This window comes from Microtus oregoni, unplaced genomic scaffold (genome assembly GCF_018167655.1).
Source record: "Microtus oregoni isolate MIOR12 unplaced genomic scaffold, Mior012 000010F_ref0000083, whole genome shotgun sequence".
In the NCBI taxonomy this organism is placed as follows: Eukaryota; Metazoa; Chordata; class Mammalia; order Rodentia; family Cricetidae; genus Microtus; species Microtus oregoni.
This window is the reverse complement of record NW_024543069.1, coordinates 4,218,525-4,237,764: the sequence shown is the minus strand read 5'-3', so window position 1 is coordinate 4,237,764 and position 19,240 is coordinate 4,218,525. Positions and strand designations below refer to the sequence as shown.

Below are 19,240 nucleotides of genomic sequence, written 5' to 3'. Positions count from 1 at the left end.
AGGAAACACAGCAGTTCGTACCTCCACGCTGCTGTATAAATCATGCCTTGGTCTCTTTCCAACTAGATAAGAAGCTAACCCCTGAAATTCAACTAACAACAGAAGGTCCTTGACAATGCCAGCAAGCACCCAACAACAAGAACAGCGGGGACCCAGCAGCTTCCTAGTTCTGGGCCTGCGCCCCGACTCGGGCGGTGGGCGGAGCCGAGGAACCGAAAGAGAAAGCAGGCTGTGCTCGGAGGACCTCAGGCGCCGGGATGAAGCCACGGTGGGCGAGCCTCTTGCTGCTGTGCTGCTGCTGTCTGGGCCGCGGGGTCGCCCGGACCTGGCCGCGGAGCCACCAGCGGGAGGCGGCCGCCTTGCGGGTACCAAGCTCCTTCCTCTACCTGTCCCCTGCTCCAGGGCTCCTCGGGAGGGACCCACGCTCCAGGCGCACCTTTTCCCAGCAGCGCTCGCTGCTGCCTAAAAGCCTTGATTCCCCAGGACAGGGATTTATGTGATGCACCCCAAAGCACCAAAATATGTGTCCGAAGCAAAGCTAATGGGAAAGACGCACCCTCTGCTTTGGAATCCTAAAGCCTTTCCTTTTCTCCTTTCCCACAACTAGCCTGTCGCTTAGAAAGTCGCCTGCAGGGGGCGCGAGCTCCCTCCTTCAGTTATTGGAAGTACAAAAACCAGCCCCAGGCTCATTGATCTCCAGGGTTAATGATTTCCCTGTCCTGCGGACTCTGTACCGTGTTACTAAAAGGTTCTTTTCTGACTTGGTGGAGACTGACGTAGAACAGAAGGAAACATTTCAGTGCCTTTCATCCGGGTTGTTTAAAAAAGTTTTCACAATAATCCTTCAATTTTACCCCAAACTTAAAATTCGGAGATGGACCCATCAGCTGGCCATGGATACATTTTCCCGGTAACTAGGGACACCAACTGGAATTCAAACTCATACATAGTTGCCCTAAATTCCTTTACCTGATGCTAACTGACAGCTTTTTAAATCGGAAAAGATGCCATCACGGTTTTATTGGAAAAGAAAACTCACTTGTTCTAAATCAAGAATCCGTGTGAGTTCAGTGAAGTTGCTCCCTGGAGGTGTATCTAGTGTTTCTTCTGCTAGATTCTTGTTCTCTGAAATTTCCGTGGGACTCCATAGCTCCGCCCTCTTCTGCTTGTCCTCTTGGCTTGGAAAGCTCCAGAAGCCGACCCTCGGGCCTTCTTTGCGCCAGTTAGTCCTTGTATTTCACTCAATGCAAACGGTGCACTCTTTCCTCCTGTCTGTTACTTTTGAGCTCCTCTATTGTTTTCACACCAGAAGCAGCGCCCATTTCTCACTGACGTTCTTGGCCTGTGTGGTACTGAGTCCTGTCCTTGACATAATCTCCTGATGAACCAGACGCTGCTGTGACAATGTGCTCCTTGGCTAAAATAGATTATCATTGTTTAAAACTTGTATATTGGAGGCCAACCATGTAATTGTATCATTTCTTTCCTTGTTGCTGAAACAAAGTACCCGAAAGAGTAACTTAAAGCAAGAAGGGTCATTTGGCTCACACTTCCAGGAGCCAGTCATCAGGATGAGCATGTCACGAGTGTGTTACAGCGGGCCATACTGCATCAACAGCCAGGAATCGAGGAGGCATGGATGCTGTGGCCTGCCTCCTGGTCTCGTTTTTATTCAGTCCAATCCCCAGTACAAGACAATCAGAGGAGCTGTGCCTTAAGACTGCAATGGCTCATGCTATGTCTTAATTAAATTGTGTGTGCATCCCAGATTAATTTAAGTAGACTATTATAGCACTTTTAAATGAGTGGTTATGAAGGGTGACCCACAGTACCTGAATCATCTCTTCCAAATATACCTCATCCGTGACTGCTTGAGAGCTGAAAAGAGGTGACTTGATGCTCTGTGATACGATTCGCCAGATATTTTCTGATGGTTTTTAGCTTGAAGCACGTAGTGTCTAAATGGAAACATAGCAAAAACTAAAAAACTTAGATCAAAATATGCTTGCTCATTTGTCCCTCTGACCTCTACTTGTTCAACAGTTTATGGGTCGTTTATCCTGTGTTATGAACTGTGGAAAATAATGTATGTGAAGGATTCTAAGGAGCTATATTACAATGGCATGTTTCATAATAATATGTACGTTGAGCATGACAGTGCATGCCAGCAGTCACAATAATTAGGACGTTTGAGACAAGCTCATGCAATGTACTCTGTCAGAAAATCAAATGCAGTTACATATGGGGGCACTGTAACTCACTTCTAAAAACAGCATAGGAAGTCCTATACATTAGAAAATAGATTCTCTCAATTAATAAAGCACATGCAAATAGTCCCCATGGTAATAAGTGATAACTTCATTCTCAGCTGGGAATCCTGAGTCTAAGGCTTGCAATTCCCATGTCTTGAGGGAAATTGCCAGCAATGATTCCATGCTGAGTATGATCTATGTATATTTTGTTCCTGCTTAGATTTGCTGGATCTGCTAAAACCTGAGGCATTTCCAGGGAGAGCATTTTACACGTATGCGTGGAAGTGACTTGTTGCACACCGTGCTTTAAAAGGATCTTGCAGTAAGGATGGATAAAAACAACAAATTAGCTCAGAAAGTGCTGGATTAAAATGCCCTTGCAAAATGGGCCATGGGATGAGCTCACATAGCCCTAGTTACTTGAAAGACTGAGGCAGGAGGTTCACTGGAGCCATGGAGTTCAAGCCCAGCCTTGGTATGTAATGAAAACCCATCTCTGCCTTTGAAATAAGCAAAGATGAGGGGCATGTGCTACAAGCATGAGCATCACCCCAAGGGAATATCTTTGCTGATATTGGTAGGGAAATAAAAGCAGAACGAATAAAAGAAAGCCTAGATAGCAATGGGGGAAAGACATCCAGGTTCCACGGCCTTCTCTGCTAAAAAAAAAATTGACACAAAGCCCCACAAAGTCCTTCCTACACATCATGTGCTGGGTGACTTTAGGATAATAATCTACCCATTTATGCCTCAGTTTATTAATCTGGGAAGAGGCGATGAAGTAAGCAAGTACTCCATGCAGAACTAGCAGTTCACAGGCAGAGCTTAGACCAGTGCTTCCATTAACTAACCCTTCCCTCTGCTATATGTTTAATGTGCTTGGTAGCTGTGAACATTCTTCCTAGAGAACAGAAAGCCCAACAAACTGGCCCTCAGTATTTTCTTTCTTCTCTTGATACTGAGCACATGAAAAGAAAAAATTTTGTGTATTTTATTTATTCTTATTATTAACAAGCAAAAAAAAAAATTCCCTGACCCTTCTCCCCACTGGGGTTTATTGAGGACCTTCACATTACCCCATGGGCTGCTAGTCTTAGATATTTTTGAAAGGCACTGTACCTATAAACAAAACGAGCTTCTGCTACTTTGTTTCCCACAGTTGGAAAGTCTTATTTCCAATACAACACCAGGTTGTTTGCAATAGCTAGTCTTTATTTGTAGTGCCATGAGAATACTCACTGCATTTTAACCCAAGTAAGGCGAAAGCATGATCTTTGAATGATGTTTTCTATAATCAAAATATTCTGTCTCTAAGGGTAAAGATACAGCTTGGGAATATTTAGCAGGATACTCATTCTGCCAGTGGTCAAAATATGCATAGTACCCACATTCCATATTTAATTAGTCCCTATATTCTGGTAGTGTGACCGAATTTGTCAGTGAAGAAAGTGGGGTACAGAGAGGTTGAATTTGTACCTTTAGATTGCGTTTCAATGCTAACATGTTTATTCCAGTGCACTTGAAAATCAAGTGTGTATGTTATGTACACAGGGATGTTAGAGAACTGTGATTCTTCAGAAGTTGATAGGGAGGGATTTTCAGTGTTCTAGAATTTAAAGGAGCAGGTTAAGATTAGCGGTAGGGAGGAAGCAACATGGAACATTGTGTTCTTGGCTGGACATGAACAGTGATCAGTAGACTGTCCCTAGCATGGCTGTACAGAGCTGTGAAAGGCAGGAGTAACTGCAGGACTGAGAACAAGACTGGCGTGGAGTTCTGCAACGCATGTCCGTTTGGGCAAAGTGAAAGTTGATAGGAGCCCCGCAGCAGGAGATCCACATCTTAGAGATCTGTCGGCTCTCTTCTCTTCATTTATAGTTAGGTCCATGAGTAGTTAAGATGGTTCGGTCTGATATTGTTCTCTTTCATTACTGTTACTATAACTACTTGGCAGCCAGATAGACTTAGCTCTCCAAACCACAAGCATGCTGTTGCATCGAGACAGCACATATCTTCTTAGGGAAGAACATGGTGTCATTTTGTCTCCTTTTCCTCCCTTGTTCCATTAAAATGATTTATCATGTTGATATGCTGTCCTGTGCTAATCAGTGCACCGTTTCTGTATCTGTTCCCCTCGATCACGATGTACCGTCTGTCTGGAACACTGCGGTGGCTGATTTGATAATATTTCATTGGTGATTTTACATTCATTTCCAGGGTAGTGACTCACGCATAGCCTGTTTCCTTCAGATGGTCTTTTCTGGTTCAGATTCTTGGCAACAGGGTCTTGTGTAAGTTGAGATATATTCTTCCTCGGTATAACAAGAAATATGTATACGTATATATGTATACATATTCCTTGTTATTTCTTTCTTAGTTGTAGGGAACCCATTACTGAAGCCATGTGGAACTATTGTTTTCCTCCTGGGTCGATTTTCAATTACAATTTTAAAGCCATGAACTGATAGAAAATTGAAGCTTTCTTTTTCTTCCATGTTCAGTAATCTGTGTCTCAAGCGGCTTATTCCAATTCATGCAAATTATCAAACTCATTAGCATAAAGTTGTCTAAAATAATTAAAATGCCAGAAGCACTGCAGTCAGCATCTTTTCATTCCTGGTATTGGTAATTTATGTCTTATTTTCACCCTTTGCTCTCACCCTAGGCTGTAGATATGAGAGAACAGGGATACTACGAGGATCAGCTATTAGACTATAGTGACCTAGGGGGTTATGAGATAAGTCCTTTTTTTTTTGTCTGTTCAAATCAAGGGATGTCTGAAGGCTTTTAAAATCACCAGGTGGCTATTATTTAAGAATTATCCGTCAGGGAGTTCTTCCTGTCTTGCCCTTATAGCCAACCTTAGAACTCAGGAATTAGCTGTTGGTCACCATGGCAACTGCAGCTCCCTGCTGTGGGTTCCTGCTGGTGCAGTCACCAGAAGATAAACTTTCCACAGACAGGGGCCTGTGGTGCATGTTCCCACGACTGCCACATGCAACACGCAGCCTGCATTCTCCTTCCTGCCCTGTCGCCTCCTGCTTAAGAAAATGATCATCTTATGTCTGGTTCCTGTAGGTTCCTGTGCAGTTTGCTAGTCAGTGGCTCATGCCATCATTTGTGTCATGCGAATACTACCTTAGACATTTTGTTCATCTTTCAGTGCGTGAGCGTATTACGTTCAAAGCCTCACTTGGCCAGCAGTTAACTACCTGGAACTCAAATGAACTTTTCAAATTCTCTGGGTGGCAGTCCTTCTAGTCTTGTTCAGTAAGAAAGAATGAAGCCAGACCGTGATGCGTCTCAGCCACGGCCTTGCTAAAACAAACAAACTGATGAAGGATATTAAAAGGTCATATGGGAATTTCACATGTGTCATTATTAAAGGGCAGATGGTTGCTGTGGAGCTATTGTGTTCCAAGCATGTCTTCAGTGCGGGTGACATAGTGTAATACAACAAACTGAAAAGTGTGTCCTGGTTTGCTTATTGGTTTCTGAGTCATACACATAAGCACTCAAGTCCTTAAGCCAACATGTGCACACACTAACATGGGGAACGGTGGTCCTCCAAATTTCCATGTGACCTGCAAGATTAACTGGTTTTGGGGTACATAAGCGTCCATAGAAAAGGCAAACGTAAGGTTGATGATGAAGAAATGTAGCGTTATAGTTATTCTTTTCTTCCATCTAGATAGGAAAGCCTGGTCTTCTTCCGGGGAGACCCCAGAACCGCATCTTTTCTAAAGCTGTTTTGTTGAGACAAAATGACCCTGAATGCAACCTGAACAGATTTGGACCCTTTCCCCCCTTTATCAGCTTAGTCCTTTTCCAAGCTTCCTTACTCTGCACAGAGAACAAATATGTGGAAGACACATTGCATATTCATAACTAATTACAGTGTGTCACCAGTGTCCAGTGCTTGTCAACACTTTAAAAACTATGTGTGTGATTCCCCCAGAATGTGTGGGGGCGAAGAGTTACAGACACATAAGGCATACTTTCCCCAGCATGAAAATCAAGTTTGACTTTTGTACCCACAATACCTCCAAGTTAGTTATACACTTATGGCTTTGGAGAGCTGAAGCGGTAGACATAAAATGTTTGTTTTCATTCTTTCAGGAAAGTCTAAATAGACATCGATACTTGAACTCTTTCTCTCATGAAAACGCCACTGCCTTCTATGGAATAAACCAGTTTTCGTATTTGTTTCCTGAAGAGTTCAAAGGTAAGGTCTGAAAGTACTACTGGTTAGTTTCCTGATTCTAACTTCTTTGTTTAATTAAGGAGTGATTTCATTGAAAGCCTTGTAAGTTGTGTGACGGTTAATATTTTTAAATGCCAACTTCGAAGTGGGTACCATGTGCTAAACATAAGGGAAGTGAACTAAGACTCTTCTCTGCTAATCATGGTTTAAGAACTAAGTATGCTTGCGTGCAGCACATCCACGCCGCTGCAAGCAACAATTGTCTCCTCACATTGGTAGTTTTCTCGCACCAATATTCGTTCAGAATATTCATGGTGTTGTGTGTAGTAATAAAAAGAAGCAATGTCAGTTATGTGCGTGTTTTCCATGGCTGCCCTAATTCTACCAAACAAGTCATGTGGCATCTCCTCCAGTCCCACTGCAGAAATTTACATTTCCGGCTTTCAGTAGGATGTATTTCATGTTACAGAAAAGCACAGAGGAAGAATTTCAAGCGACAGCTTGGCTAGGTAGCTCCAGGAAAGCCCTTCGTGTAATGTGTTCTCCATCCTTTCTTCTTCTTTATCACCAGCTCTGTATTTAGGCAGCAAAGCTGCCTGGTCTCCCAGATACCCAGCAGCAGGGCAGACACCCGTCCCCAATGTGTCTTTGCCGTTGAAATTTGACTGGAGGGACAAGCATGTTGTAAACCAAGTGAGAAACCAGAAGATGGTAAGCTCTGCGTCCATTTGCTCTTTGCTGTCTGAGCATTAGAAAGCACTGCAAGGTCAAGCTTAGTCAAACTTGCCACGAAATCCAGGAGGTTTTCTAGGTAAATTCATACCTCAGTTATCCACCATGGAAGAGAAAAGCTCCTTGAAGGACGAGGGATAGTTATCCAGCCCTGACTTTTCAACCTGCCTGGGTATGCTCACTTGTCTGTGACCATTGCCCTCAGCACACTCCCTCAGGAATACATCCCAGTAACCATACTGTGCAAACCAGGAATCCTGTGGACTCATGGGGGGAAAGTCAACACAATTACTGGTTGTGTAAAGTGATTCAAAGGAAAAGTACATAGTGAAGTGAAATGAGGCCACCCACACGGTGTCTGGATCTTTAACCTTCACTTCATCATGTGAGCTCCCTCGGAAAACCTGGTATGTGTGCTCACTTCCTCTAAGACCTGTACCACCCAACCTGTGACCTTAGAAGTCTGGTCAGTGTAACTTCAAGGCTACAGACACTTGTTACAGATCAGTCTGATTGACAATAAAGGGAGAATGAGTATGGAGACATAGCTTAGGTCATAGTGTGGGGAAGCTTTGTGAAGCTTTTTCTATTTGTTAATAGAAAATTCACAAACAAGGTAACACTGGTTTTTTTTTTTGCTTGTTGAAGAATCAATAAATATGTAAGTACAGTAATAGATCCAGCAATTCAGCATGAAGAAGACCCACAGTATCCGTCCAGATATGGGCGCTGAGAGTGGAGTGCTGTGAAGTCATGGGTGGAGAGTATCTCAAGGCAGAAGGAAAGCAGTAGCACTCTGTGGGATGGGTGTGACTTGGAATGCATAGCAGGTCACCTAGAGTATGTGCTTCTTTAATTTTTTTTCTTTCCACTTCTCCTACTGCTGTGTATCCCATCATCAGCACAAACAATGTAGCCAGAAAGAGAAAGTCAGCTCTCCAGCCACAGAATGACCCTTACAGGGCATCTGCACTAGAAATGCCACTATATCCTTCCCTCTCCCCATGGAGAGGAGGTGAAGGGTTTTGCACACCCCAGTGTGTTAGTCTCCTTTCTAGCTAGGATGCTTTTTCCTAGTTCTCAAGTTCAATGTTTATGGTTGTTTATTGAAATTTACTCCCATGCCATTTAGTTTGTCATTGCACTTGTGATAGTAAGAAGTGGATGTTGCATGAATCTTCTCCTTTCCAGAGGAATTTACATACTTGGTGGTATGGTTTTTGCAGTGGTAGGGTTTTTCATGCTCGGTGGTGTGTCTCATGCTAGCTGTGGGTGTGATGTCCCCAGTCATACTCATGTTTGGAGATCACTCCATCTTTAGCTGTGGACCATTTTCCTATGCCATGGGCACTGAGGGCTAAATAAGACCACTTAAAACCATGATGTTGCTTAGAGCATCACCGCCAAGTACACTCAAGACTTTATCACCCTGCTTCTGCAGTACGTGGTCTTATGATGAAGCCTCACTTTCAATTTCTGCTTCCCCCCTCTCCCTCTCTTTCCTGCCTTTTCTATGGATTGTGCAAACTTTTATGCGATGCCTATTTCATCCCTCGGGTTCCCTCCTTTCCTTAGAAGCGGCCCATTTATTCTTTTCTGAGAAACAGTGGTTCCTAAGCCTAAGTTACTGACTAGCCGTAGTGCCTCCACATGTTTCCTTGGCCTCTCCTAATTCATTAGCCTGACTGACTTATTTGGTAATAGATAGGGACATTCCTGATTTAGTACCCATCAATAATTAAATGTCAATGCTCAAAAGAGAATTTTAGTTTCATTTTGAATGAATGCTTATTATATAGGTTTCTGCTTTCCGCAAATTTTGCTTGTTATTTTTTATCTTGCTGCATCTAGAAACAGCAGTAAGTTTGACATAGACACTGTGTTAATATATGCTACCCCTGTCTTTTGGGCAGTGTGGTGGCTGCTGGGCCTTCAGCGTGGTGGGTGCGATAGAGTCGGCTCGTGGGATCCAAGGGAAACCTCAGGACGACCTCAGTGTGCAGCAGGTCATCGACTGCTCCTTTAATAACTATGGCTGCAGTGGCGGCTCTCCTCTCAGTGCCCTGAGCTGGCTGAATGAGGTAACCATCTCAGCTTTCTGAATCCCCGAGTTCCTCTTATGTTCTGTGTACACAGAATCTAATCACTTTCCTCCATTAAGCAAGGTCCAGTGATCAGAAATCTAAGTAGACAAAGGTTGACTGACTTAATCAAGGAAAAGATGCATTGCAGGGACTCAAGCCAGGGTCAGGCGTGTGCTAGACCATAGCTCCAATGAGTTACATTACAGACCCTGATGATTGTAGCAGTCATGGCTTCCGGACAGATTAGCCATCAATATATCAAGGTAAAGACATCTTAAACACATTTTCAGAAGGATATTATAAAGATTTCATATTTTTTATGTGGAGACCTGTCACAAGATGTATCAGAGGGATCAGAGCACAGTCACTGGTTCCCATAGGAGTCCTGGATGGCAGTGTTAGGCGAGACACCACGGGTCAGCTGGATTGATAACTCTTCGTAGATGAAGAAATGAGCACTGTAAGTGGGAATCATGTCTCCGGAAAAAACTGGATGCTAAGCCCTTGGCCTCCCCCTTCAGGGTTTCTATAATTTTCTCCCTGGCATGCTTACACATCCAGTATCAGTGGTATGAAATAAGAAAATGAGGGGCCACTGTAAAAGTCATACAGTGTTGTCCAAATGCAAATGCCCTCCTGTTAGCAACCACTACACATCAGTGACTGCTCTAGACACATTATAGATAACAGCAATTTTGTTTCCTCTCTTTGAATAAGCCTAGCACATTTGCCTGTACGGGCAACCAAAAAGCATGCAGCACATCACGACATGCCATAGCAAGAACATTTGGCCGTTGTCTGGCCTCAAGGCGTTGCTAGCTCAGTATTAGGAGCCTCAGAAGGGAAGTATGTTGCCCTAGCATGTCCTCAGAAGGATGGCATGACTTGGTTAACATGCCTGCAGTGGGACTAGAGGGGAAAAGCATAAGAAGACAATCAAAAGTCAAAGTTAAGGATTCGTGTGTTCTCTGATGCTCGATGCAAGCACCCGGTGACTCCAATTAGATCCTTAAGAGCAAACAATGCCCACAGGCTGCTTGGGTGAGTCCTGGCCTCTTTGACAGCACTGAAGTAAGCTCTGCTTAACCTTTGAAAGAGCTGGAAGTGTACATTTAGTGACGGTTTTCCTCCAGACACAGGTGAAGTTGGTGGAAGATTCGGAATACCCCTTCAAGGCACAAAATGGCCTGTGTCGCTATTTTCCCCAATCACAAGCTGGAGTTTCAATCAAAGGCTTTTCTGCATATGACTTCAGGTAAACGCCTTGCTTTTTGTGTCTTCGTGTTCTTCACAAGCTATGCTGCTTTCAGAATGGATGACTTGGTTGAAGGCACACTTACTCTTGCACACTGTTGGCTCACAACTAACTTTCTGCTAAGAAGTTCAACTGATGATCACCATGGGGTGTCCCAGACATCTCTTAAAGAGAATCTGCAGATACTTTTATGTATCATCACACTGAAAATAAGAAATCTGAATGAATACCTTTCAATTCAGTCGAAAGCTATAACATATGTCTGCCACCACTAAGAAAATTCAGATGCTAAGACTTGTGAGCTTATTCTGTCATAATAATTGGGTCTGCCCAACCTCACATGGCATGGCTCATAGAGTACATAACAAGAATCCCTTTTGAACACTGTATTCCATGAGTTCGCAAGTATGCAGCTATTGGAAAAACCTGAGCTTATGACATTAGAACTCGGAACTAAGACAGTATTGAAGATAGGTTATGTAGCATGCATGCTGCATGGATATGATGGGGATGTTTGTAGCATATATGTTGCATGGATACAATGGGGATATATATAGCATGCACGCTACATGGATAGGATGAAATTGTATGTAGCATGCATGCTGCATGGATATGATGGGGATGTTTGTAGCATGCATGCTGCATGGATATGATGGGGACATATGCAGCATGCATGCTGCATGGATACAGTGGGGACGTATGTAGCATGCATGCTGCATGGATACGATGGGGGGTGTATGTACCATGCATGCTGTGTGGATATGACGGGGGTGCAGGGCAAGAAGAGACTGGAAAAGGGGAAGACGTGGTGCTGGAAATTGCAAAATGGGGCAACTTTGAATAAGTTCAAGTATAAATAATCATTAAAATATAATTAAAATCACATTTTTAAAAAATAAAGCTAGCCAGAGAATTGTTTAGGCCATTTAGTAACAGTTCTAGAATAGAAATGTTACAAACAGAAGAAGCCACCAACTGCTGGCCCCACTGATGAATGCATTTTGGATTATTGTGCCATTATCAAAACATCAGAGGGAGTAAAAGAATTTAATTCTGACACAGGCACAGAATGTCCTGTGAGTTACGGATGCTTGATACAGACGACATCTGCCAGTGGGAAGTGGGCATTTGGGGTGAAATCAGATCCTTGAGCCAAGCATAAACCTCTAATATAATCCAGGTAGAAGTTCCCAGAGCACCAGAGATCGTCAGCCCAGCTCCTGTTGGCAGCAAGGTCATGGGAGAAACCTTAAGAACCAGAACTTTGCTTTCGTAACTGACTGCACATCATATACCTGCATATCAGATATTTATATTATGATTCATAACCGTAATAATTTTAAGCACTGGACGGAGGGACAGGCTGCATTAAGTTTGAGACTGCAATTTTAACTTGCACTCGATTGAATTTTAGTAATAAATATTCATGCATTATGAAAACTTGCATGATGACATCCAGTGGTTAGAGAAGAGCATGCAAATGAACATGTCTAAAAATACAGACTAGAAAAAAATGTTCTGGTTGGCGGTCACCATAACTGAGGAACTGTGTTAAAAGGTCTTAGCATTCAGAAGGTTGAGAACCACTGCTCTAGGGGAAAGGGAAATATGTGGTCCTAGAGGAGCCTCGCTGAAGAGTGACTTCTGAGATAATGTGCTGAGGAGAATAGCATCGTGAATATTGCTCCAAACGGAGGCTCTAGGAGAAGAAGGAGACAGCAGGGCAAAGCGCTTTCGTGTTCAGCCAGAATCTCTGACTTGAGGCCAGTGACTGAGGAGCTGTGGGTCAGAGGTGAGATACACACTTCTGAGCCTCATCAGAACTGATATCCCTCACCTTACAAGACCCTTTATGTTGGGAGCAGTGAGACCCCAGATCCTGAATTTCTTGTAATCCCCTGATCTGAGTGCCTACAGCTGCTCTGAGCACGAGACCTTCAGGAGTTCCTGATGGCAGGAGAGTGGTTTCTGGTGGGTTTGGCTGGGGCATGGCTATCTCTATATAATCTGCCCCTGAACACAATAAAGGGGGTGTTCTAGGGGAATTCAAGGATGACCCGTGTCGCTGTCTCTCTGTCTGTGTGTGTTTGTGTATTTTAACCTCCAGCCCCCTTGCCCGAAGCTCGTGAACTGGGTGCTAGCGCACAGAGCACAGACATGGGGCACGGTGCGCAGCACCTTTAGCAGAGGGTGCCGCCGAGATAAAGGTGGCTGTGCTGCCCTGCTTTATTACAGAACCTGGAGTCTCAATCTGGGAAGCGGCACTGTACACTGCAGTGCTGGGATGGAGGGTCTTCCTTGGTATCTCCCTCAGCTCTTAGCGGCCAGGAATGGTGTGTCTGTTTCACTCCTTGGGCGATGTGCATCTAGGATTGGAGGTGAGAGAGGTATGGACCATAAGGCTGGGATGAAGATTGTTCCTGTCCAACTCTGAACCCATTATTCTCCCTCTCCTGTTCTGAGTTCCCAAAACATGTCATGGAGGGCCCACTGATCCACTCAAACCTCCACGAGACATTTTACAGACACTGAAAAGGATCACAAAGGGGCAGGGGAGTCAAATGCAAACATCACCTAGGCTCAAAGCAAAACACCATCATGCTAGGCATCTTCCATGGACTCTTCATATGACTCAGAAGGGCGTGTGAGAATAACTCCGCAGATAACAAAAGGGAAGGAAGTGATTATGGCCTACAGTGGATCCAGAGAGAGGATGTGACTTACTGTTGCATCGAGCTCTCATTTTTTTTTTTTTTTTTACTTTTACCTTAAAAGTTCAATTCTTTACCCATACATATCCTCCTTCCACAGTGACCAAGAAGATGAAATGGCAAAAGCACTTCTGAGCTTCGGCCCTTTGGTGGTGATAGTTGATGCAGTGAGCTGGCAGGATTACCTGGGGGGCATTATCCAACATCACTGCTCTAGTGGGGAGGCGAACCATGCGGTTCTCATCACAGGATTTGATAGAACCGGTAAGTCCCAGTGCACCGAATCCCTCCCAAGATGGAGATCTGAGCTAGGGCTACCCAGAGGATACTGAGATGCCCTGCTGTGCCTCAGAAGCCTCTTGACTGTCATCTTGACACATTCATCAGGTTTTGAGCATCTCTCTCCCTCATTTAGACCACCCCATGTGTGCGTGTGGGGGGGGGAGTGTTTTTCTGGGCATTCAATCCTTTGGGTTGCATATACAAGACCAGCACTTGGACATTGAGCCACACCCCAATCTATGAATGATACCTTTAAATTCATGTGAAATTCATGCTTCGTCTGCAATATTTAGGGTAACTATTGGCATGAGATAAATACTTGATAGTTTATCATACTTGCCTAATATCTCATCTTCTAATTCCCTGGCAATGAGTTTATCTTGTCTTATCTAACTGAGAATTAAACAAAATTAACTCAGTCAGATTCTACAGTGTAGAATGAGACAGTAAGCCCAATTGAAATTTACTAAGCCATCCAGACAAAATAACGTTAAGAAAGTAAATTATTGTTTTACATCTATGATATTTTTCTTGCAGCAAATAGATTTATAGCATACTCAAATTTAAATACAGAAATGTATGTGCTCCTAATCGATAGAGGTTTATTAGGGTGTCTTAGCATCTTTCCTTTGTAGGAAACACTCCATACTGGATGGTGAGAAATTCATGGGGCAGTTCCTGGGGAATAGAAGGCTACGCCCATGTGAAAATGGGAGGAAATGTCTGTGGTAAGTCATGGGTTTGTGTTGAAACTTCTAGGCTAAATATCAAGGGCTTTTAGATTATATCATCTTGACAAACCTGAATGCTTCCAATGGACTTAGTGACCCTTTGTGGTATTCATTTTTTTGCTTCTCCCTTAACTAATAAATAAAGTTTTCCTAGTGTACTTTTAAACATGTATTCATTTTAAGATCAAAATATGATGTATGTGTGTTAAAACATGAACAATAACTTAGCACAGGCAACTTCTTCAGAAAACAGATTACACACTTCCTTTAGGAGACTGGACTTCTCCATAGCCACATTGCTGCTTCAAATTCATGTGTTATAATGTGTGAATTCCTCTGCTGCTCGAGCCTGTCAGGAGGTCTGAGGCTGTGGTCAGTGGGAGAACGTGGGTACAGCATGTTCAAGGCCCTGGGTTTGATCTCTGACACTGCAAAGGCAAGGAACACATGAAAGGAAGAACAATGAGGAATCCGTTTTCCTGTGTCAATGGATGAAAATCTGAGTCAACATCACACTTGTTTTTTTTCTTAATTTGCCACCTGCAAAATGCTCACAGAATACCTACAGAAACTACACAGCTTACCAAATACACAGACGCCTTTATACTGTATAACAAGCCTAACAAAAACAAACAGAAAGGGCTGGCTCAGGGCTCTAAGCTGATGCTGAAAGCTGTGTTCAGAATTGCAGTGTGAGATTCGGTCTGGAAAGCCCTCATATGTTCTAAATCTGCTTGGAATTACACTAAACGGCATATAGAGACACTCCTTTCTCATGGCCAATGAGTTCCAACAGTATGACACACGGATCTTCACGACTTGCAGACCCTTCAGATTGTGAGGAAGAGTTACAACCCAATTTGAGGGTTGGTGTTTTGCTTCTAGTGACCGCTGTCTAGAGACTATGAAAATCGGTAACTAACCCATGCCATTAGACGGTGACATGATTTCCATATTGGAAACAGCCGGCCTCACACAACACAGCCAGCCACGCAGGCCCCTGCTACTCGGTAGACAGTGTGGCTACTTTTGCGTCACTGACACTCACAGATCAGAGGCTGCCATCTCTGCCCCTCTGCTGCTGACTCACAGTGCCTGAACGTGGCAGTGAGACGTGACTAGTTTCTGCTCAAAATTAACTGTGTTCAAAGCTCTCGCCATGGATGTAGGGTCTGGGGAGCCCAATGGACACAGTGCAGACAGTGATTCATGATTGCCTTGACCACGGCTCTGCTGGTCTCTTTGGCCTTTTCCAGCCTCCCAGTTGTTATCTCCCCTATATCTGCTTTCACAGTCTGGAGAGACGCCTTCCTGGTCCCTGGCTGTCCTGGGCTCCAAATCCTTCCAGACCGTATTTCCTGAACATTGTATACCCAGTACTGTCCACATTATTCCAATGAACAATAGCAAAAGGCAGAGACTATTCCATGATCCAAGGAAATTTCCAGATTGTGGGTCATTAAAATGACATCTAGATTTCAAATGGGCTGCTAATGCTTCTTACTATGGTGGCAAGGTATATATTCTGATGCAATAAAGAAAGACAAACACACTTAGGTTTCATTCAAATGTAGTAAACTTCAAATCTAAGAATTCAAGTTTTCAAATAATTTAAAATAATTTCTATAAGTTATTTTTTTCTCCTTGGGAATACAACGCAAGACAGGGCAGTACAGGTCTTGTATGCACTCATTCAGTTAGCAAGTACTTTAGGGTTTGATTTTTTTGCCTTTAATGTTGCTTTTCTATTATACAGCAAAGTATACCATTAAATTATTTGGTTAATGGATACTAACTCATTCTAAAGTGAAAATTAAATTTGCAAAGCAAATCGTGAGAAAATTGATTACTATTAACACCTTTTTTCTTTTTACTTTTTGCCTTAGGCATTGCAGACTCTGTCTCTGTTGTCTTTGTGTGATCCTGTTATGTTTTGGAGTCATCATGAGACAACTAAAATATGATGCTCTTCATAGTGTAATTGAATGTAGTGTTTAATTCTCAGCATTATTCACTGTCGAGTTTCAGCCACTGCCCATAGGAGGTTCTAAGGGCCAGCTAGCACTGTTAACGCGATGGTGGATCATCCCAGTCTTGCAGAGAGACAGACAACCATCACTCTGGAATCACCCCTCCCCACAGCACAGTGTGGAACTCAGAGAGCTTGGTGGGATCAGAAGTGACATCAGGCCCTCCATCTGGAAGCAGTTGGGATTTTTGCTTTTTGTCGTCTGGCTGTGTAGTGTAATGGAATACTTTGGTCAGGTGGGATCAAAGAAACAATCAGAATTGGTTCTCCTTTGTGGCTTGTAATCACCAGCTGTAGGTGACCTTATCGACTGGAACTGTCAGCCCCGGAAGGTGTGTGTCTCCCAGTCACAGCAGCCTTCCTCGAGGGAGGGCCATACGTATGGAGTTGAACTATTGTGTCACCTCAGCAAAGGGACCTTGCCTTAGACAGAAGAACAACTATGCACAAAACAGCTTATGCAAGTCCCTCCTCCAGAGAACCCAGCTGAATGAAACACATGGCAACCAGGTGACAGGAAGTATCCTATGCTACTTCCTGTTAGTCAGAATTTCTAGAGTGCTTCACTGCCAAGGATCCCATACATTTCTCCTCTTGCTGTAGTAGAAAACAAGTAGTTTCCACATTTTTCCATCTCTCTGGTCCTTTCTTGTATAATTCCCATGTGTTCCCGATAGTTCACCTTCCAAGTCCAACAGAACTCGGTCCCATTTTTGGCATTCCATTTTTACTACTCAATCTCTTATTTAAAAAACTTCTGACACATGGTGATCTCACTCACTTTGCTATTTGTTCATGTCCTTCCTTAACCAGAAGAATCAAGAACTGCTTTTTTCTCTTTCCTGTTTCCATGAGAAGCAATCTCAAAAGAATGTGCAGAGACTGGAGTATGGAAAAATAGCAGAGGACAGTTCTTAGTGTTTTTTAACAGAGTAGTCTAATTATTCAAGGACTCCAGAAAGGGACTGAGTTCAGCTATAGTTTTATTACTGACTTTCAACATGTTTTCAGTGGTTTTGTGAAACCCAGTTTCAAATATAAAAGTTTTAAATTTTCAAAATGATTGTTACTGCTCACATATTCTGAATTTTGATAACATTTGTAATAAAACTACCTATATTTGACTTTGAATTAAAAAGAACTTCTTAAATGTGTGGTTTATTAGTTATTTGTGAGTGCTAATAGATATTTATTATTATTGATAAGCTTTACATTCACATTTCCTTGGATCCAAATCCATACATCCAGTGTGGATTTGTTCCCAAGCACTTTTACCTCCACTCTGTCAAAGATTCCCCTGGCCATCCTCCCAAAGCTGCTCAGCACCCAGTGGTCCTTTCCCCTTTCCCATGTCCTTCTGTCAGCAGCACTGCTATTGTGTAACCCCTCAATCAAGTCAAGGGAATTCTAGGTACCCAATCAGGTCCACTCCACCTAAGAACCCATTCCTCCGTCTGCCTCCCTCCTCCCCCATTCCACTGATCCTTTCTGGGAGGCATGTGTCTTATTGTCTCGCATCTCCACAATTCACTTATCCCCAGCCAGCCTCAGATAACAACTGAGATGGATGCCGCATAGATAATAAGGTTATTGTCCCACAATGCACACTGCTGGGTAGTGCTTGAGTATGCCCTCGAAGTGAAGGCAGACAAGGGATTTTTACTGGTGGCATGAAGAAAGATCATTAAGCTGTTCTTCTTCTCTGGAATAACTGCCCTCAGCTACAGAGATCCACATCAAGCTTGACCAGATAGTCACCAGGCAATGTTCTTCACAAAAGCTTTTCAGTTTTTTGTCTTTGTATGAAGTTATGATGACCTTCGGTGAAACAGAGTTCAAACAATCTTTGTGCAGTTCCTGCCAAATATCATGTACATATATGTATGTAAAATATCTCCTTTTTTCCATGACTTCACACCTTTTTTGCTTTTACTTTCTCTTTAGAGCCTGATATAAGTAACTCCATTGATTCAGACAATGTTTATTAGTAACTAAACTCAATGACCTTTAGCTCAGCGATTCCCACACTATCATCCCCAGAGCAGAATGCAGACGGCTTTGTAAAATGCTACAGTAATGCACTTACTGCAATTTCCAAAATTTGTACCTCCAAAATGATGTTATCATTTTACTCTAGAGTTTTAAACCATTGGGAATCTCCTAATGCCTGTCAGATAGCTTGCAAATTATTTCAAACGAACGGAGAGGCCCATCTCTACCTTTCCATCCTCTGTAGGCGAGGGATGACCTATCTACCCCAGCTCATGGGTGCTGCAACCCCAGAAAACCCAAGGCCGAGCCAGTCAGCGCATTACTTAACACTTAGTCATGCTGGAAGTAAGTCATCCACAGGTCCTGGAAGTGATTTCATGAGGTCCCTATGGCAAATGAAATCAAAGCTTGGCAGTAACTTTGAAATTCCACTGAGAGTTGCCATTAAAGTAGCTCCCCAGCACCCAGAGAAATGGCTAATGGGGCCCAGTGGGGAAACTGCCAGTACAAATTACTGTGATAATTGCATAAAGAATTACTGAAGCTTTTGAAAAAAAAAAAGTTCTTGCAGTGATCTATAGCTTAGTCACCAAGAAATAAAAATATAAAGAACCCAATCATTGAGTCTACTAGAGAAACTGTGATAGGTAGAACTTACTCCAGGACTCCCCGGCATTTGAGTCTTAGAGCAGCTATTATTGATGCGCTTTTTGATGAGAGGGAATGAAGCTTGCTGAAAACCTAGTCCCCATTTAGACAGAAACTGGGGTTTCTGTCAGAGTGTACGTCAGCACGTAGTTAGCAAAGGACAAATTCGGCATTTCCTCTTCCGCTTATTGATTTCTGAGAGCTGCCTTTCGTCCCCATGGTATTTGCCTCTGGATTATTATCTGTTTAACTACCAGTGTGTATAATGTAAACACACGTGTGAGCGTGCACACGTGCACACAGTACATACACACAAGCCA

The 19,240-nt window shown here is 43.2% G+C and overlaps 1 protein-coding gene across 1 annotated transcript; it reads left to right on the top strand.

Moving 5' to 3' along the window:
* The first annotated feature begins 214 nt into the window (after nt 1-214).
* Ctso (cathepsin O) lies at nt 215-17,426 on the top strand. Its single transcript, XM_041659206.1, has 8 exons — nt 215-365; nt 6,372-6,477; nt 7,028-7,167; nt 9,102-9,269; nt 10,406-10,527; nt 13,339-13,502; nt 14,156-14,248; nt 16,138-17,426. Exons 1-8 carry the CDS (start codon nt 258-260, stop codon nt 16,170-16,172), a joined length of 936 nt encoding a protein of 311 aa, XP_041515140.1. The 5' UTR covers nt 215-257; the 3' UTR covers nt 16,173-17,426.
* The last annotated feature ends 1,814 nt before the right edge of the window (nt 17,427-19,240 follow it).